This window comes from Micropterus dolomieu, linkage group LG01, assembly GCF_021292245.1.
Source record: "Micropterus dolomieu isolate WLL.071019.BEF.003 ecotype Adirondacks linkage group LG01, ASM2129224v1, whole genome shotgun sequence".
Classification (NCBI taxonomy): Eukaryota; Metazoa; Chordata; class Actinopteri; order Centrarchiformes; family Centrarchidae; genus Micropterus; species Micropterus dolomieu.
The window spans coordinates 52,591,301-52,612,735 of NC_060150.1; the positions used below are offsets into that span (position 1 = coordinate 52,591,301).

Below are 21,435 nucleotides of genomic sequence, written 5' to 3' on the forward strand. Positions count from 1 at the left end.
GAATTTTAGCTATATTTCTAAGTTGATAAAAACATGATTGAACAAGCTTTGTGGTGTGCTGCTCGAAATTTAAATTACTATCAAACCAAACACCAAGGTTCTTTGCCACCGGCTTAATGTGATTTACTAGGGAACCAGCAGATGGCAGTATTTGATTTGCCATCTGCTGAGACCCAATGACCAGGATTTCTGTTTTGTCTGAGTTCAGCTGGAGGAAATTATTTGACATCCATTTCTTAACTTCACAAAGGCAGTTGTTAAGTGAACTCAGCATTCCAGGGTCTGTGGATCTGACGGGCAAGTATATTTGTGTGTCATCAGCATAAATATGAAAAGAAATACCAATCAACTACTGTGGCTTCAACAGGTGGCATTTTGTGCAAGGTACCCAATGAAGTACTCTATTGGTATCAGTATCAATTTAAGGGTACTGGTATCGTAAAATTTTAAATGACCCTACCAAGGACACTTTGACATGCAGCCTGGAGGAGCCAATCTTCCGATTAACGGGCAACCCCCTCTACCTCCTGAGCCAACGCCGCCCCAACTTAAATCACAGCTTCTCTAGGTGACTGACAGCTGTCACATTTACATTTATTCATTTAGTTGACGCTTTAATCCAAAGCGAGGGGTTAAGTGTCTTGCTCAGGGGCACATTGGTGTCTCACAGTGTATTCGAACCTGGGTCTCTCACACCAAAGGCATGTATCCACCGCGCCAACACCGCCCCAAAAAGATTACAAAAATTTAAGTTTATATATACACATAGAGATTTTGGTCATTATCATATTGTTAAGACATGTTGATTTACTTTGTAGTGAAGCTGCTCGTTTCTCTTGTATAAGTAGACTCAGGATATGAATTTCACATTGTGTGATCGGCCTCCATGATGACAGTGATGTCCCGTGGGATCTGCTGTCACATTGGTAACTGTAGTGGGGACTGGGTGGGTAACGCTGGGAGCTGGGGGGCCGATATGAAGACAGGCAGGTGCCCAGCAATGTCCAGAGTCCCACAGGAGACAAATGTCAGGGTCTCACCACCATAAAACCAGACTTTAGAAATGCTGCAGCAGTCAGGCTATTCTTAGTCCTAACCTTCACTCTGCCCGAGTATTTTGGGAACACGGGGGGTTGGAAAGAGTGTGTGTGTGTGTGTGTGTGAAATGTCACAGTGCTGACAAATCGTTAGCTTTAGTCTGAATGTTCTCTGTCCTCAGATCTGGTTTCGTTAGCTTGTTTTTGAAGGCTCATTTCCATTCTGTAGTAGCTGAAAATTTAAAAGGACATCTCTGGATAGAGAGAGATCGTTAGATTTATACTGGAGTTAACCGCTGTAGGTATCTGCGGTGTACATTTTCAGTTTCACAGTTCAGCTTCGGATAGCACCATTGATAGCACCTCCACGACACCACATGAACGGATCCTGCTTTTATTATATGTTATCTACATTCATTCAGTTTGTTTCACAAGTGATGCTGGGAAGGGTCTTCTTAGAGAGGGCAAATTAACTAAATACCAACACCACCCTCCTCTCACCACTCCACACTCATGTCACCTACAGCCTACTCATACACCTATCAGCTCCAGACTGCTTAGGGACTGTGTAGATCAACTCAGTGAGGTGGTTCTGCACATCTTCAACCTGAGCCCCAGTCTGGTGAGAGTTCCGGTCCGGTGGGAAACTTCTGTGTGGTTGCAGCGCTAAAAACTGCGAGCCAAACCATTTCAGAAGAACAGCACAAAGAGGCTCAGGCTGCATCCACACTACTATGTTTTCATTTTAAAACGGAAACCCTTTGCTACGTTTGCACCTCCCGTCCAGACTAAAACGCCAACTCCGTACACCCAAAATGGAGAAGTTTGAAAACACTGCTGACCCCGTTCTGGTTTTAAACTCCAGGGTACCATGTTAGTTTGGACAGGTGATGCTCACGTTTGGCTTCCTCATTGGCGAGAAGAGTTTTTGTTTTGCTATTTTATTCAAATACGTTGTACTGTGTAAATAACACTTGTACTGTGCATGACGTCGTATTTACTTTACGATGACTCCCAGTCTGGTTTCTGTAGTCCACCTCATTGTCGGTCCATGCAGAGAAATCTCTGCTTTGTCTGAAGTAGTACTTTCTTCTTTCGCCAAATCTTCTGCAACAGTTGATAGACAATCTGCTTCCTGTTTACGCGGTCCGCACATGCCCAGTGTACGTGACCGGCCACTTTATGTGCCTTTTCAGTCGTTTCAATAAAGACGAAGATCCGTTTTGATAAAGCGGCTAAAACGCTGGTGTGAATGGAGATCGTTTTCGTTTTAAAACAAATTTCAAATCAAATCAGCTTTATTGGCAAGAATGTATAACAATATTGCCAAAGCAACAAAAAATTACATAAGAACAATTCATTTCATACATTTCATTTCATTTCTATAATGTTACAATGTCAGATGTTCATGTTAAACATGGCGAAGTATTTAAAAGAAATCCCTGTGAGCCAAATCCTCAGATATAACCCTGTTCTGAAAACAGTTTTTTTCTACTAACGGCTCGTATGATGTCATTCCGAGACGGATTTCCATATATGGTCATTTGCTCCAGGCAGATAATGTTGACCACGCCCACAAAGGAACATGAAGCCCCATCCTTGCAGCAACCTGGTACACACATGAGACAATGGCCAATCAGAAGACAGTGGGCTTTGAGAGGGGGGGACTTAAAGGGATACTATTCGATTCTGCAGAGAGATTGTTGATAAACTCATGAACGCGCATTGTCATGATAACCAGTCCTATTCTGCTGAAATATAGCAGAATCCACAGCGTCTGCTGTCCGAGAGCAAGTTAGCCTCAATAAGAGGGCATGTTTTAGCAGCACTGTAGAAGGTGTGACAACAAGCCTGACAATATTTAAATATGAATTGAAGCTAAATACTTTTCTAAGACACAGAGTCTAGTTTATTTATCGGTAGGATTATCGAGAGGACCTTTAACAGTTACAATAAGTGAACAAACATCATCAAACAAACGACAGGAGCGACTGTTTATCTCCAGCGCCGAAGTCAGTGCTAACTTTGGGGCTAACCTCTTTCACTTTATTCAACAGTTGGCAGCAACACACGGGAGCTCCTCTTTAGTCCTGAGAAGCTGCAGTCTTTATTCACCACCACTGTTACTTCTTCTGTATATTTACCGCTGAACAAGGCGCTGACCTGTTTCTCTCTAACTAACTCACCGGGGTTCCGTTCACAAACACGCTCCATCTATTCCTCCTCTACCGCACATACACTGACTGCTGCGGCAAAGCTAACAAAGCTAACCAGCCGGGATCATCACAAACATGACAACAAACAGATAAGATGGTAACACTGAACCTGTTGTTTGTGTGAAACAGTAAAGCTAACTTTACTCACCTTTCCAGCACAAACAGAACAACCTCAGCATCGGCTTTAATTCCTTTCCAATCTCGCAGATTTATCCAGCATGAAATTAACACAGGTCTTCCCCTCGCCTGGTCATATAACTTGTCTCACAATTCCTCAGACATTTCCCTCGTTGACTATTTCTCAGTCATCTTCACAGCTAAAGTCACGTAATGAGTCCAGCATGTTCGAATGTACCGCTGTTTGTTTACATTCTCTCTCCCACTTCTTCGTGCGTGCCACCAACACCTGCTGCTCGCTCCCAGCAGCTTTATTTGTGCTCAATTTACAGACCCAGGGCTGTGTAGGAAAACTGGATTTTTTTTCAGAGCACACGAAAACCAGACAGCTACCAACCCATAAGGAAATATTAGTGTATTGGATAAGAATCGCAAAGTATCCCTTTAAAGAGACAGGAGCATCTACAGCTTGTTTCAGACAGAGGCTGAAATGAAGGCCTGCATTTTGAACTTTGAATCATGCAAAGCTGCTATAGAGGAGTCACAGAACTACAATATAGGACTGGAAATGCAGTATAATAGGTCTCCTTTAAACAAAAATGTAGTAGTGTGGATGTAGCCTGATTCTGAACCAGCTGCGACTCCTGGTGAGCTCAAGTCTGGACCCCCAGAAATTCACCTGCCAACCGGGCACTGGGGGGGATGTTGGCGTCATCTACCTCCTGCACAGATCCCTCTTACACCTAGAGGACACTGGGAGCACTGTGGGGTTCATGTTCTTTCACCATACAGCCATCACGGCTCAGTTGACTGCCAACTGACTGCATGGGCCATCAACTACCTCACTGACAGACCACAGTATGTGAGGCTCCAGGGCTGTGTGTCTGATTTGGTGGTTTGCAGCAGCTGAGGGGCCCCACAGGGTATTGTGCTTCCTCCCTTTTCACCCTCTACACATCAGACTTCAGACAAGACAAGCAACTGTCACCTGCAGAAGTTCTCCAATGATACCATAATTGTTTGGCGTGTATCTAAAGGGAACGATCAGGAATACTGGGAGGTCATTGCTAACTTTGTCGACTGGTGTGAGCTTATCCACATCAGTGCCAGCAGAATAAAGGAGATGGTGGTAGACTTCTACAGGAAGGAAATCACTTTTCTTACTTCACCTGCGCCGTGCAATTACACATTTATTATGTAATACATGTACATATGAACATATATATTATTTACTGTACACTATTCTGTTCTGTAAATTGTTTTGTCCTGTGCAATAATATTTATTTATATCTTCACCATGCCACTACCTCCTCACCGCGAATAATTCAATGTTCATACCTATTGCATCTGACATACATAGCAATTGTTAGTCACTTTGGATAGTGACGACACAGATTTCCCAAAGTATTTCCCAGAGTATCCAAGGCCACATACAACTGCAGCTATATGTGTCAGAGCCATAGCTACACCCTAAAAGCTGGAAGCTGAATGGGGTTACACCACATCTACGGTTTCTATATTTGCAGACCCGAAGCTCACAGCGTAGCAAACGTTTACGTCCTAAAATCGTAACTACACACTGATTCTGTGTCTTAATTCATGCCCTTCCATACTTACACTTGCTGTATGTAAGTACGGCACACAGCAGTGTACTATGAGTACCTGGATTGTATACTAATAAGGGTCAAAAAGTTGAATGTAGAACGCAGGACATGTCTCACCCTCAACGGTCGCCATCCTTGCAACGTAGCAGAAGGGAAGGGACCGCCAACCTGTTTTTAAACTTAGACTCCGGTGTTGTCGGAGAATTACTAAGCTTGTCTATTAAACACGAGAAGCGTCACTTGTTTTTATTTTCGTTGGCCAACTTTTGAATTGAAGGAAAGATGGACTCCTGGGAGATTTGAACTGCGATAAGGACTCATAAATTGGTGATTGAACTGTGTGTTCTGTACTGTGCGCTTACTGTAAAACACACTGTGGTGAACTGCGTTTTTCTTGTGATCTGCAGGTAGGCCGACCTGATGATATTATTTAATGCCCTGACTTGACTCAAATTATCTTCTCATATTATTATAATTAAATATTTCTTCTCCATCATTGCTCATAATAATAATTCATGCATCACCTGATTTCATCATAACACAGGCCTGACCCACAAGAAAGAACAGTGTATGTTTAATCTATCTAATATTGTTTTGGTTGTACAATACACTGATCTACTGCTTGTCCGTTTTGAATAATACAGAAGGTAAAGAGCTAAAAAATTAATCGCATATTAAATCGCAATATTGGTAAAAATCGCAAAAATCGCACACCAAAAACTGGACTGCAGTAATTGTGATTGGTCAGCATAGGCTGCTTCTGTTTCTGATGTTAGTGTAGATTGTTGATAGTGAAGAAACACTGAGGAAGTGGAAGAAAGACTCTCAGTAGTGGTCTTCTTTTCAGTAACACACCCCAACAAAGCTGTTAAGTGCTATTTATAAACCTGTGTAGAATCGACGCCATAGCCTCTGCGTAGACCCTACCTTACACAGTCACCTACGGCGTATCCTGATGTGCATCTCCTCAAAAATGTAACACGTCAAGGCATCATGGATCGTAAGCGCCTTGCTTTGAAGTAACTTTTACTAGCGGCCAAAACGGCAGCTGTAACAAGGTGGATCAATATATTTGACCATCACAACCCGAGCGAAATGACTTAAAAAATTGAAAAGATTTAAAAAATCACCCTAAAACAGCTCCAACGCGTGTGATTTACACCCAGCTGAACGGAGAGTAGTTAGGACAGCTCATACCGGACAACCCAACTATAAGGACAGGAGTCGACTCCACACCTGAATATGCAGCGACATATTCAGGTGTTTCTTTTTTGAGCCATTTGTTTGTGTAAGTCCACCCTCTGACCAGCATGCTGGTTTCCTGTGCTGCTTCAGCCTGATGCTCTGTACAGTCAGTTAACACTTTGCTGTTGCTGACATGTGATCTGAGCCTCAGTGTGAGCACTGACCTTGGGTTACAGCACAAAGGACTGCAACATGAAACCTCTTTCCTCTGGTAACCAGCGTGACCGGTGGTGTCTTGTGCTTACCGACTCCTCCGGCGGCCGGTTGATCTTGGCCCAGTCAACCGAAGGGCCTGTGACCTGCAGGAATCTGTGGAAGATCTTCTTGAAGCCATCAAAATCTTTTCTGGAGATCTGAAACCACAACAAAACGAACGTCACCTTCTGCTTTCAGAAAAGCTAAACAATCACACAAGTTTCAGTGACAGTGATCGAGATCAAAGGTCTGCAGAATCAACATTTAGAGTAATGTTTATTAATTTATATGAATTAATGTTCATTAATGTACACTGTGTACACTAACTAATAAATAAATACGCCCCTTGCTGACACACAAATTAACCATGAGATACAAAAAAAACTAATAATGACCAAAAATTTGGATGCACGACACCTTGGTGGCGTGGCTGCCAGTACATTGAGTTTGTTCATGAAGTCACCTGTCTGTTTGTCTGTTATTAGGAAAAACTTAACTGTGGATATGTAGGTAAGTCATTATTTTCATATTTATTTTATTCATGTCATAAGTACAGTGTCACATCTGTCTGCGCAATGTGCGTGTCAGATCTCTCCCCCATGCCGTGGCTGCCTGAAGCTTCACTTTCCCTGTCCTCGCGACTGTAAATTCCACTAACCACAAGAAAACAAAAAGGGGAAAGAGCACGATGAGTGTTACTTTGTGGCTATAACAACGCTGTTGCCACAATGTACAAATAACCTGCAACCCCTCCTGCTCCAAACAGTGTGTGAGAGAGAGAGCTAAATCAGACACACAGAAACTCTCCTACTTTCTGCCATATCATTGCAGCTAAATGTATTTCCTCAAGCAACAAACGGAGAACCATTGTTGTTTGTATAAAGTAACTTAATTATCCCATTATTAATTAATTATGTATTTTTTAATGTTTACATGTGTGAATTTATGCTCTGGCAACATTGCAACCTAAACATTCATGGCAAAGAGCAAGAAATAGAGAGAGAGAGATCTCATCTCATGGAAACAAGTTTCTGCCACTACGTATCAAAGTTTCCTCCTCACTAGAGGACGAGCTGTCCAGGCTGGACCCTGATCCTTCTCACAAGAGGTGTTACAATAACTACCACAACAGAAAGTCGCAGACATCAGCCCATGGACCTGTACGTGATGCACGTACAGGTCTGTGTGTGGCGGTGGCGAAACTCAGTGATCCTTGAGAAAATGTAGCGTGTGTGAAAGCTACCGCGCTACTCTGTCAATAAAACAGCTTCATTACTGAAAAGCTATTTGATTCAGAAAATAGCGACGCTACTGAGAAATGTAGTTAAACTAGTAACGGCACTAAAGTGCCAAACATGAGGCTTCAAAACAGTAGTCCACAAACTAATAGGTGACGTCACGCAGGCTCCTTCCACTTCTTTTATATAGACTACGGAAGAGACCTGACATCATTAGCAGCGGGAGAAACTGCAGCAAAAGATCTCTTCACTATATTCTCATTCACTGCAGCAGTACACGAGTGGTTTTAGAGTTGGGGTAAGGGCCATGTATTTGTGATCATTAAGGTCAGGGTAAGGGGTTAGGGAATGCATTTTGTCAATGAGAACAAATGTGTGTGCGTGTGTGACCTCACGGTTGTTCACCTCATATTCCACCAGCATGCCAAAACTCTCCCAACAGAGTCTTTGTGCTGCGTGATAAGACAACCTATTGCACTCTCTCTGTATGCAATACTTTACAAATATTTGTACTGTATTTGTAACAGGTACATCGGCCCACGACACTCATTAACTTCGTGTGCCACTCATAACCATAAACTGTGGTTCACAAATGGAAACTTAGGACTTTAAAAAATGTATTAGTGTTGCAGGAAAGTTAATTTATTCCAACATATATAAAAACAAAGCTGGAAAAGGTTTCTGACTGAATAGAGCTGAGGAGGTACGGATGAAATCTCCGAGGTAAAGGTTCTTTGTACCCACATCAGTCCCTTTACACTGCATAACAGCTTTAAGTTGACACCCCTGTTAGACGTCGTCCCGCCCAGTGACACATAAAAACAAATTATTGTTCAATAAGAGTACAATAAAGTTGAAAAAAATCACATCAACATACAGCTCAAGCTTAGTCCGCCTCATATTGTGGAAACATTACAACTGGGATTAACTGTGGGTAGCTGGTGTTTCAGATACAAACTAATCTTTCTAGAGAGGAAATATTGGGGATGTTTGCAGCAGTGGTTCTCACCTCTGCCTCGGCCTTGTTGGCGGTGTTGAGCAGCGCCTCCAGCTCGCGGTGCATCGAGTCCTCGTGCTGCTGACGGAGCTTCTCCTGGAACTCTGTCATCGCTCCTCTGGTCAGATCTGCAAAACACACAGATCTTCCTTTTTAAATTTTGACTTTTTGTTAAGAGACCAAACGCCAAGAAGTATTTTCCAAAGGTTTGTTCGTCTGCATGTTTGAAGTCACAGACTTGAGTTTCAAAAAAACAGAATGCACTGCAGATATTCAACTCAGACTCAGTATTTAAAGACCGACATCTCTTTTCGATGACCTTGTTGAAATTAAGAATAAGTTAACGCAAATCAGTCAAGTTTAACATCTATCAATACATACAATGTGTGGGTTTAATCATCCGGACTGGATTATATCTGATACTAGAGCTGCAACGATCAGTCCATTAATCGATTAGTTATCAACTATTAAATTAATCGTCAACTATTTTTATTGATTTGATCTTTTTTAAAGAAAAAACCTTGCAATTCTCTGACTTCAGCTTCTCAAATGTGAATATTTTCTGATTTCTTTGCTCCTCTATGACAGTAAACTGAATATATTTGGGTTGTGGACAAAAGAAGACATTTGAGGACGTCTTCTAGGGTTTTAGGAAACATTTTTCGCCATTTTTGACAATCTGGACCTAACAACTGATCGATTCATCGAGAAAATAATCGACAAATTAATCGATAATGAAAATAGTTGCTCGTTTGAAGCCCTATCTGATACGTTTCTAAAGCTGCTTTCAATCAAAAAACACAACACTCAACAGACAAAACCAATGTTTTACAATTTGACCTTAAATCACTTGAAGCAAATTAACTTCAGAACAACATGTAGTGAAGTCTTTGTATTTCTAAAATATCAATCTATAAGCTTTATTTTTGTCTTATAATTGCCCCTTGTGCAATTTTAAAATCTGAAACGGAAATTAATTTCAGTGTGTAACTAATTAATCAACAAGTACTCCCCAAACAAACAGTAGTACAATGGAAAATAATAGAACAATAAAGATTTCCTACAGAATAGTAAAACGTTGTACAGTAATAGACTGATATCTGTCATTTTGAAATAATCAGCCCCGCTCTGAAACCTACAGCAGAAGCCAAAGTATGTTTCCGTTTCATTCATTAATAAAACTTCCATCTAAAACATCACGTTACTGGCTGCTGAGGTAACCTGTATATTAGATTGGACTCTGCAGCAGTAATGGGATTATACATGAATTTTCCTTGTTTTGATATCAGTATTTTATATCTTGCTCTCAAAATATCGGCATTGACCACTGAAAAACTCGTATCGGTCAACCAACGTGCCCAGAAAACACCTACCTTACTAATCTGGTCGTATATTTTTATATTCGTTCATTAAATTAAAACTTTCTCTTAAGCTTCTCACTCCAACTGTTCCACAAATTCCCCACTTTTTAAATTAAAGTTCAGGTGTTGCCATCTTCTGCAATTTAAGCTCAAATGTAAAGATGATATAAATTGAAATTACAGTTTTTAAAAACAAACAAACAAAACCCCCCAACATGCAGTAATATTAAAAGAAATTTTTAAATGTCACAGACATATCCTTCCTTGTCTGGTTGCCCAACAAACTGTAAAAAAAAAAAACAGTAAAAGCTGCCAAAACTAAACTGCTGACATGAAAGTGGAAGTAACTGAGCTTCAGTGTCCGAGGTTAACTGAGGGTTTTTAAGTACAGAATTTGTATCAGAACTTTTGTTAGGAATGTAAGAAACGTTTCTAAAAACCAAAAGCATTTTGTATCTATTTTGTACCTGTTACTAAATATTGTAGATGTAAAACACCACGTCAGACTCGCTGTTAGTGGAAAGCAGAAAATGACTTTGATATAAACTTTGATTTACACTTACCAGCTACAGTTAGAGACATTTTACCAGCGTCTGCTCAACAACACGGTACACTAAAGATAAGATCAGTGGAGAGGGAAGCAGCTTTGGTGGCAGACGTGTCGGCTCACAGTGAGACCAAGTGTTCGATAAAATGGTCCCAAGAACAAATAGACCAAGTCAGCAGCTGTCAGAGAACAACAGACGTCCTCGCCATCCTGAGCTCGAAGGAAGCTCACAGATCTGCAGCTCTGACCCTGAATGCAACACAAGGCCTGCCCACAGCCACGCACACACGCCAATCACACACAGCTAGTGAGTGTGTGTGTGGCTGTTTTGCCAACTGCACGCTAAAAGGCGAGTTTGGGTTACAATTACAATTTTGATGACTGATTCAGCCTTTTAATGTATTTACTGAGCAAAAAAAACTAATGTTTTTGAGTTTTGAACAGCAGGTCGGACCAAAAAACAACGTATCTGAAAACGTCATTATGAGTTCCTGTGAAGTGTATTTTTTAGACTAAATTCAATAAAAGATAATTGACTGATTCATCGATACTGAATAAAGTGTATTAGCAGCCTTAAAAACACCACATTTCAGTGTAGTGCATGTACTTATTACTTATTAATTGTGCAATATCCAAATCCCAAAAGCAGAAATGTGTCACAGCATACTTTGATAAATGAAGCATTGTGGTGTTACAGAGGCAGAGATATCCGTCAAAATAATCGCAATACGATTTTGTCTTTGCATATTATTCAGCCCTAACGTTACTTGTGACATAGTGGTGAATTTTTGAGCGTTTGCCAAAGTAAACGCATAAAAGCATGGAATTCAGAGCTGGGTATCACACCCTACATATGTTTAATGGAAGCAACAGAAATGTGTCTGCAGTGACAATATTCGAAAATTGTCAGACAACTTTTTAAAAATTGGTCCAGTAATGAGCGATCGCGCTGCACTCAGCAGCAGCGAAAGAGGGCTGCGACTTAATCCTTGCGGGCCATTGCGCCCAAGACAAAGTACGTCCACTAAACTGCCTGGTTTTGCCACTGATAGTCTCAAACTGTATTTACAAGTGTTTGACGACATTACGAAAAGGATCCCTAAAGAGTGAGACATTTTTTAAAGAGTAAGATTTTTTTTTGTTTAACCACAAACAGTCGCTATATGACTTATATATGGACTCGTCAAAGCCGACTCCATTAATAAAAACAGTCATTTTACACCAATGGGAGATGTTGGTCTACAGCTGCCTCCGTCGGTTAGTTTGTTTGTGTTATGAGTTTGCTGTTGTTTTTTGTTTGTTTGTGTGACTTTGTTGTTTTTGTTTGTTTGTGTTTTAAGGGTTAAAAACACTAAAAGCCACACAATAACAGAAACTAACCAATCCAGGCAGCGGTAGAACAGAGAGGTAAAATTACAGTTTTTAGCAATGGAGTCTAGTGGCTTTGATGAGAGCAATATTGCGACTGTTTCCAGTTAAACATTCTCTATAAGGATCCTTTCCATAATGTTGTCAGACATTTATAATACCAATCTGAACCTGTCAGTGGCCAAAACACACACTTTAGTGCACGTACTTTGACTGGGTGCAATTGCCCGCAAGGATCATGTTGCAGCCCTGTTAAACTGCTGCCGACTGCAGCGCGCTCGCTGCTGGACCAGTTTCAAAAAATGTTGTCCCGATTAGTCACATAGACACAAAAACGTAGGAAAATAGGGTCCAGGTTAAAAAATACTGATGTTACCTTTTAAATATTTTAAAAAGCTTCAAACTTTAGTTTAGTAAACGTTGAACAATTTTGTCAAGTTTCTGCACCATAGCGGCAGTGTCAAAAAAAAATGTGGTCCACCTGTTTTGTCCTCTTATATATGCTATATCTATATATATTTGTGTATATAAATGTAAAATGAATGGATATTTTTAATGTTTTTGCACTCATGCTCTACTGTTTTAGTATGTATTTTATAAATTCAATGGTTGTGATCAGTAAATGTACATAAAGTGGTGCAGGGGGAGTAGTTTAGTTGAACTTTGTGTTATATTTGTTATAACGTTTTTTGTCATTGATGGGCCAGATATCGGTGTATTGGTGACTGTGATGCGATTTAGGTGTAGCTTTATCTACACTGAACAACAGAGGTCGCTGCAGTGTGTGAGTTTGTGTTCAGAGTGAAGCAAGGAGTTAAAATGCTAGTCCGTTCAAGGATGTCTACAACTGTTAATAAATAGTAAACAGCATGAGTCAGTGAACTTCATGACAGTGATATAGAGAGCAAGGCAAATAATATAAAAACATTTAAACATAGATTTTGATTTTATGGGAATTCAAATTTTGTAGTTTATGTTGTTTATGTCATGTGCACTGTAATCTCTTACTGCTTGAAAATGGCTTTCATGTAAAATAACTTCCTCAGTGAGGTTTTAACGCTGACCTTTACCTTCACCCTTGTGCAAAGGTTACTTATTCAGAGTCTTTTAAAATCATTTTCCACATTTCAAAGTGTGGTCAGGGAAACCATGACGGGACTTCAGGGGGCCTTGGCAGGAAAATGAGGTCTTGAGTTAACTGAATTGTAATTCACTTGAAACATAGTTTTCTTCTCAAAATTCACAAAATCAACTTTAATTCATCTTTACTGAAACTCACATCTTCCTGGCTTGTTTCATTTGACTTAATAGTGTGTGTTTTTTATTTTGATGTGACCAGTTATTTCTGTTTCGTACTTTATCATTTATAGCTATGATTGTACCCTTCTAAAATCACATTTATCACCTTGCTTTTCTTTCTTGTTTTAATGCCTTTTTATCTCTTACATGAGGCACTATGAAATGCCTTGTTGAAAGGTGCAACTCAATAGACTCAACTCTTTTAGTTGTAATGTTACACTTCTGTGTTATAAAGCACTTTGTAACTGGTAACGTAAGTAACGTCATGTAAAGTTAATTTATTTTTCCATTTATTATTAGAATATGTGCAATCAATAGTCTCTATTTGGGCAAAATCTTTGGATATTTTCATAAAGTACGTTTTAATTTATTTTCGAGTAACGTTATATCAGATTTCTGGTGTATTTTGTGTCGTCATTTACTAGTAACATGCACGCGCACACTCGCGCACGCTCACGCAGAGGGGAAGCAGGTTCATGCCAGCAACTTAACACGTGTATCTGTGCATTGTAATTGTAATTCCACACACAAAATGCAAAACACTTGTTTTGACAAACTTTTCGTGCACAAAAAGCCACCAGGTCTGACGAAGCTGTGCTGCGTTAACATACCCACCTGAACCGCCTGTCAAAGTACCGGGAGAGCCTCAAAAATACAGAGCGGAGGACAACACGGACAACCTCAGGCCGGGACAGACTACCGCTCAGCCCCGGAGGACTCGGTTTAGGAACAAATAATCGAGTTAAAATGTTTAAAATCGCCGTGGCTTCATCCTCCTCCTCCTGCTGCTGCTGCTGTTAGCTTCTGTGGCTCACACAGCCAACAGTCAGTGACGTAGCGCGTGCAAGTCTCAAAGAAGAACGGTCATTGGTCGAAGATGTCCGTCAATCAGATGGCGCTGACATGTCCCGCCCACCCAGGATGGTCTATTTTTAGCTGTATTTTTACAACCTAAACGCTTTATTTATTTAATTTAAGTTGATTTAGAGTTTTGAAATTTCATTTTTCTATTTATATTTTATTCATAAATTTGTATCTTAGCTTTCATCACATTTTACGCCCGTTTCATTCGGTTTTCTACGGAGTATTAGGGCCACATTTAGTGAAAAGAAAAGAGGATTAAGTTGTTTTTTTTTTTTTTTCCATTTAGAGAATAAAGTCAGAATGAGGAAACTAAAGTTTAAGTACCATTTCGAGAAAAAAGTCGAAATGTCCAGAATAAACTCAACATGACGAGAATAAAGTTGAAATGGTACTTTATTCTCCTCACTTTTACTTTATTTTTGAAATGGAATAAAATAAATAAATAAAACGTTTCCCCTTAATATGGCCCTAATACTCCATTGTAGTTTTCTGTCCATTCAATTCATTTTTGTTTCAATTGCATCCAATTTTGACTCAATCCCTGTTTATTCTGTCGCAAATTCAGTCATTAGTATTAATTTCAAATATGAAATTTTTAGTTTTACAACTTTATTTTTTTGTTAAAAAATATACTTTGCACTAATTTCAGCCCAAATATGAATCAGGAATCCAGTTTGGATCGATGCTGCCACCATGTTGTTAAAGTAAGTCACTGCAAAACACTGAGGATGTGATAGAGATCATAACTTAAAGGAGGATAGAAACAGGGCCTGATGGAAATCACTCATTAAATTACATTTACATTTATTCATTTAGCTAAAGCTTTTATCCAAAGCAACGCCTCTGGAGCAACAAGGGGTTAAGTGTCTTGCTCAGTCACAGTGGATTCAAACCCTGGTCTCTCACACCAAAGGCATGTGTCTTATCCACTGTACCATCACCACTTCACTCATCAGGTTTCTATTTGGATTTATTGCATTTTTAAAAACTTCTGGTATAAAGAAAATAAAAGCTTTACAACCAATTGCCCCTATGCAACATGGAGAGGGAGCCTTCGGTTTCTGATTACCAAAATATCAAAAGCAAACACAGAAAATATCTGCTCCAATCATCTCTTTTTTTTTTAACTGCCTTTAATTAAGTTCACTTAATTTCATAGCTTTATCGTCTCTGTGTTGTTTAACATTGCCCTGTGTTTCGTTTCATATTTTGTATCGTCCTTTATGTCTTCTGTAAGGAGCTATACAAACAAACCTTTCCTAAAGATGATTTGAAACCTTTTTTCTATGTGATCAGATGTTTTGGACACTGTTGAAACAGCTGTAGGAGTTTCTTTAAGAAAGTAAGTGCAAAGCACATATTCTATAACTTCTGATAATATCTTTTATACAATAACTAAATATACAAATAAAGACTTTTACATTTACTCATACAATGACACTTTACACTTATTTTGATGTTTGGGATTTGAAGGCAAAAATATGTGTGATCGATTCACAATATAGATGAAAGTACTGGGCACCCGTGTCCTAATACTTTTGGGAGGGGCTGTTTCTTCATGGGTTGGTTTTGTTGAAGTCTTAATGCTACAGCATATGATTTCAGACAACAGTTTGTCTTTTCCCTTGTCCTGTTTCAATATGACAAAGCCATAAAGAAATGGTTTTCCCATTATGGTGTGGAAGAACTTGACTGCACCGCTCAGAGCCCTGACCTCAACCCTATCCAACACCTTTGGGATGAACTAGAACAGAGATTACGAGCCAGACCCTCTCGTCCAACGTCAGCGTCTGACCTCAAATTCTCTTCTGGATGAACGGGCAAGAACTCCCACAGACACTCTAAAATTATGTAGAAAGCTTTCCCAGAAGAGTGGAAGCTTTTAAGCTGAAAAGAGGGACCAACTTCATATTAATGTGTGTGGATTTAGAATAGGATGTCATAAAAGTAATGTGTAAGTGTCCCATTACTTTTGTCCGCATAGAGTCTTTTTACATTTTTTTCCATAACATAACAAATGTTCAAAAAACCATCAGGCTTCTTCAACTTTCACTCAGGAGCAAAATCAGCCTTGAAACCCAAAAGAAATAATGATTTTATACTTATCGTGATAACATTTTGGCATCCAGCCCTACGTTTATGACTGCAATTTTGTTCTTGGCCTCAGATGACTGCAGGTAGCTCAGTGGTGAAATAACCATAATGAGACTAAGGAACGTCAAAGCAGCATAAAAAACAAAAAGGGACTTCTTTCAGGTTTGTTGTTGTTTTATTGGTTTGATTACAGTTTCTGAACAGCTAGTGAGTTATCTACCAACAGAGACATTCTCACCGTGTGTTGCAGGCCAGGTTGTGATCATTAAACAGGTTTTCTGAAAACCTGAAGAAGTGGCCATGTGACACACATACACACACTCCCACTCACACAGGTGACACACAGAGGCAGACGGGACGGTTAATAAGAGTGGAAGGTTCTGTCTTCAGAGCCGCGAGCAGTGATCTAAGGGTTGCTGCTGCTGCTGGCCAGCAGGGGGAGATAGTCACTGGGACAGGAAATCCAGGGCGGTGTCTCGCTCCTCCACCAGCTCAGCCGCTGTGGCGTCCATCTTGGCGCGGGAGAAGTCATTGATGGGGAGTCCGTTAACAATTTTCCAGGACTTATCCTGTGAGGGGCGGCAGAGGGAGAAGATCAGAGGACGAGCTACCAGCTTGAAGCCTCGAAATTGGCATTTTGGCCGTTGCCATCTTGGTTTTTTGGAACCAGAAGTGAACGTGTCAGGGAGCTGATAGGATGGACTCACCTTGATCTGGATGGGGAAGGAGTAGATGAGGTCCTCTGGGATGCCGTAGGAGTTTCCGCCAGCGTACACGCCCATGGAGATGAACTCACCCTGTCGGCAGGAAAATACAAGAACGTCAGTTAGTCTGAATTTACAACAACACAAACACCTCCTGCATCAACTTCATAACAAAAAAAAAAACAAAAAAACACAGACTGATGTCCAGTTCCTGGCCACAACCACAGGAAAATGGGTGGGAAATCTGACATTGTCATAAGTTCAGCAGAGACATACAGTATCTCACAAAAATCTTTTCATGTGACAACACTGAAGAAATGACTCTTTGCTACAATGTAAAGTAGTGAGTGTACAGCTTGTAGAACAGTGTAAATTTGCTGTCCCCTCAAAATAACACATCACAGACATTAAGGTCTAAACTGCTGGCAACAAAAGTGAGTACACCCCTAAGTGAAAATGTCCAAATTGAGAGGACAGCAAATTTACACAAAGTTATACAATCTGTATAACATCCCCCCCCTCGTCCACACTGACCTCCTTGGTGCCGAACCAGATGTCCCTCATGTGGTCGCAGATGGCCTTGGCAGCAGACATGGCACTGGACAGCTTCCTGGCTTTGATGACGGCTGCACCGCGCTGCTGCACCGTCTGCAGGAGGAATACGAAGAGGAGGAGGTTTGAAAAGGAGGACAGAAACTACAAACCTGAAGCAAAAAAAATAAATCTAATCTAATTAACTGTAAAAATAAACCCTGAAAATCTTTCTAATTAAAGAACTGTAGCTCTTTTTCTAATGAAATCGAACGAGGGCGCTCACAGAGATGAAGTCTCCTCTGAGCCAGGTTTCGTCCTTGACGGCGTCGTAGGCGGGCGTCTCGGTGCCGTGGAGGTTGACCTTGGCGTGGTGGACGTCGGGGTACTGGGTGGAGGAGTGGTTCCCCCAGATGATGACGTTCTTCACTTTGTCGGAGGACACGCCGCAACGCATCGCCACCTGCAGGTGAGGGACAGACGCAGCAGCAGTTGTTATGAGGTAGTAATTCTACTTATTTCTAAAATTTTAAAGCAATTGGCAATAATGCATCCGTTAATGTGATTATACTATGTGACCTTCACTCGATTATCATTAATGAAAAACAACCCTAGTAGAGGCTCTTCTCATATATTGCATTTGTTACCGTTTCAATGGCCGTTATAATCAGCTAATTATATTTATTCTTATAATTCGGCTTGTACAGATTTAAAATGAGCCTGCCGAAAGCGTGTAAGCTGTAGTTTGATGGAGGATGGACCATTGTCACTGTTTCACTTGTCGGGCTTGTTAAGTAAATAAAAACAGAATTACATTTTCTTTTTCAACATTAACCCTTTTTAGTTCAACAAATGTGGTAAAATCAAACAGTTTTGTTTTTCTGAATTACCTGTGGATTTATGGTTTTGGATTTTAGTCTTCAGGAAAATCTCTGATACAGACACTTGATTTTTAGCCTTCCATCTGATGCTGGTACTGAGAACAGCTGTCGTACATGTGAGGACCAGTTCAAGTTCAAGACCTTGAGAGTGAGGACATTTTGTCGGGTTCTTAAATGTCGGCTTTAGTCTGGTCACTTTGATGAGAGCAACTATTTCTGGTAAAAGCAGACTCCATTGATAAAACAGTGATTTACATTTACTCATTTGGCAGATGCTTTTATGCAACGCGACAGCATACAATCATCAACAGAGCATCAAATACAGCATGAGATCTACAACTGACAATACATAATAAAAGTAGCAGTAAATACTAGTAAGTGCTAACAGCACATATCGCATCAGTGGGGTAAATACCTAGGGAAAGAAGTACAAGATAACTGTAGGGGATTTTACCTCACAGTACACAGGATCTGCTGGTCTACCGCTGCCTCCCTTGGTTAGTTTGTTATTGTGTGACTTTGTTTGTTTGCATTGTTATGCGACTTTTGTGTTTTTAAAACGTTAAAAAAAGTCACCCAATAACACAAACTAACTAATTGAGGCACCAGAGATAAAATTACTGTTTTTGTCAGTGGAGTCTGGTTGAGTGCTATCTAGCGCCTGTTTGTTTCTTAAACACAAAGCATGTTACTCTTTAAAAAAAAAAAAAAAAAAGTCTCTCTCTGCAGAGATCCTTTCCATAATGTTGAAGACACTTAACAGTCTGAGCCAGTCAGTGGCAAAAATAAGCACTTAAGTGGACATGCCTGACAGGGCACTATTGCCCGCATTGATTATGTTGCAGCCCTGTTTCACTGCTGCAGACTGCAGCGCGCTCGCTCAATACTGGACCAATTACAAAAAATGTTGTCGCAGTTGGTCACTGGTCCAGGTTGAAAAATACTAAAGTTAGCTTTTAAGGGTTAGGGTTAGACAGGTTGTGGTCCTTGGTGTACTTACCTGGGAGCTGGCTCTGTTGTGGTCCAGTCGGGTCAGGCAGGAGAAGTTCTCTTTGGGGATGGAAGGAGCAGACTTGGAGGCGATCAGGCAGTTGGTGTTTGCCGGGTTTCCAACCACCAGAACCTGACGTGACAAATCAAGACACCTCCATCAGACTGACGGCGTCTCACACAGGTGACAAGATGGAATCACACTGGTTTTGCAACACTAAAATAAAGCAACAACAAACATCATCTCCACAAAATCTGAGCTGCTTGCCAGCATCTCTCTTACAGCTGCAGTGTAGGCATATTTGGATGCATCATTTGGCTCAGTTTGATCTCAATCTGATCAAAGATATTGTGCACAACATTCAGATATAAATAATTTCAGCCACCTCTGGGACCAATACGCATCACAGATCAGATTAACGGCTGTAACTACGAGGTTGAATATCAATTGTTTAGTTGCTCTTTTGAAAATGCAAATTTGTTATAATAAGAGAATGATTTTGATTTCCTTATTTAAATAAACATAAAACAAATGTTCCCCAAAAGATCTAAGATCTGGAGCTGCTGGGTACATTTCACAGGCGGTGATACAGAGTGGAGCTGTCAGGAGAGAGCCTTTTTTTTCTTCTTTAGTTGACTTTCAAACATCCAAGTGAAAATGTTCTGAATCTGTGCAGAAGAAACTGCCACACAAGGTGATGAAAATGTTCTGAATCTGAGGGAAATACAAAAGCTTTTACCCAACAATGCAGTTTTCCACGATGTTGAGTAAAGAAAGCTAAACTCAACAAATGCAGGACATAAAGTCAGGAGCTGCTCGGTTAAGACTTTCCTTTATAAGCGAGCTCAGACCTGAACCATCTTCATGTTCATTCTTGGGAAAGCTGCTTTTCTTTCTCACTTTCCCAGAATCCTCGCTGACATGACGGGCTTACAACAGACTGAGATGAGAATCTTCTTCATTCCTTGTGGATGTTTCAGTATATGACTGTCTAAATACTGACAGAAAAAGGGTTTCTACTAACACACACACTGCAACACAGAGGAGAGTTTAGTGTGAACAAATCTGTTTTCTCCAGGTGGTTCGACAGATCTGAGAAGAATCTGTGGTAACAGAAAAAGATGTTTGTATACAATCACAACTGGAGGACAATCTCAACTCTTTCATGATTAAAATTTAGAGTATAATATATTTTACCGCCTTAATTCTAAATGGACTTTTATTAGTTTTGGTTTAAAACAGAAAAAAATATATAAAGACAGTGAAAACTGTTTTGTTTGAGCTTCCAGTGTAAAAGCAGTTCAACCTCAGGCTGTTTTCTTTTCTCCACAACTTCCCTACATGTGAAGCTTTGACCTCTTTCGTCACACTTAAGCCTTCAGGGGCCCCTCCTGCTGATCCACACACTGTGGACTTTTACACATTACAGTACAAACTGCAAATGATTCAAAACACGCAGAGGAACTTTGACCTGCTGCTCTTTTCCAGATGAAAAGGTCTGCAGAAACACAAAGCTGCTGTTCAGACGCAGAGGTAACGTGAGAGCAGAGAAACAGTTTCATCTTGAGGCAGGAGACGCTGGATAAGCACTTTTACTTCCCTGTCTTCATCAGCTGAAGTCAACTGGCTTCTTTTAAAGTCTTTCTAACAAAAACATTACAACTAGGGTTGGATGTCAAGAACCGGTACCAAATGTCCAAGAACCGTGGATTCATTAAGACCCGTGAGTTTGGATTCTGCTCCTCGGCTCCTAACTTCCTGCATATCTCAGCTCCTGACTGAACTGCAGTGAGCATTTACACTCCATCAAAGGAGCCGCTACGCCGACCTAACGTCACCTCATTTGTTAACAAAGCGTGAAGAAGAGAGTCCTTCTGTTTCCAGTCCTGGACCGTGGCGGACCGCAGCAAACGCTCCAAAGTTTGGCTTAGCTTCACTAAAACAGAGAAGGCCACAGCAGAATGCAGCAGCTGCAGTAAGGAGGTTTGGTGCGAGGCAGGAAGCAGCTCCAACATGACGAAGCGTTTACTTCAACACGGCGTGAATCTGAAGGAACGCACCGCGTTGAACGTGCCGCGCTCTCCCAGCTACAATGACGCCCCAGATCCAGCTAACGCTAACAGTAGCAACGTCTCAGGTACAAAAC

The 21,435-nt window shown here is 40.6% G+C and overlaps 2 protein-coding genes across 4 annotated transcripts in view; both read right to left on the reverse strand.

Annotated features, from left to right (window-relative positions):
• The window catches only part of LOC123969540 (UTP--glucose-1-phosphate uridylyltransferase-like), a 36,469-nt gene extending 22,459 nt beyond the window's left edge, over positions 1 to 14,010 (reverse strand). The window contains exons 1-3 of one of the 2 annotated variants that reach the window (XM_046047047.1): positions 13,840 to 14,010; positions 8,662 to 8,777; positions 6,465 to 6,572 (exon numbers count right to left, since the gene is read on the reverse strand). In XM_046047047.1, coding sequence (XP_045903003.1) covers positions 6,465 to 6,572; positions 8,662 to 8,760 — 207 coding nt within the window. In that variant the 5' untranslated portion in view covers positions 8,761 to 8,777; positions 13,840 to 14,010. Of the gene's footprint in view, positions 1 to 6,464; positions 6,573 to 8,661; positions 8,778 to 10,573; positions 10,774 to 13,839 lie in introns of those variants that run through there. The other variant, XM_046047039.1, reaches the window with a different exon arrangement.
• A 2,328-nt stretch (positions 14,011 to 16,338) lies between these two features.
• The window catches only part of LOC123969550 (malate dehydrogenase, cytoplasmic-like), a 15,118-nt gene continuing 10,021 nt past the window's right edge, over positions 16,339 to 21,435 (reverse strand). For both annotated transcript variants that reach the window (XM_046047059.1, XM_046047066.1), the window contains exons 5-9: positions 19,299 to 19,421; positions 17,704 to 17,880; positions 17,421 to 17,534; positions 16,890 to 16,979; positions 16,339 to 16,751 (exon numbers count right to left, since the gene is read on the reverse strand). In XM_046047059.1, the coding sequence (XP_045903015.1) occupies positions 16,629 to 16,751; positions 16,890 to 16,979; positions 17,421 to 17,534; positions 17,704 to 17,880; positions 19,299 to 19,421 (627 nt within the window). In that variant the 3' untranslated portion in view covers positions 16,339 to 16,628. The remainder of the gene's footprint in view (positions 16,752 to 16,889; positions 16,980 to 17,420; positions 17,535 to 17,703; positions 17,881 to 19,298; positions 19,422 to 21,435) is intronic.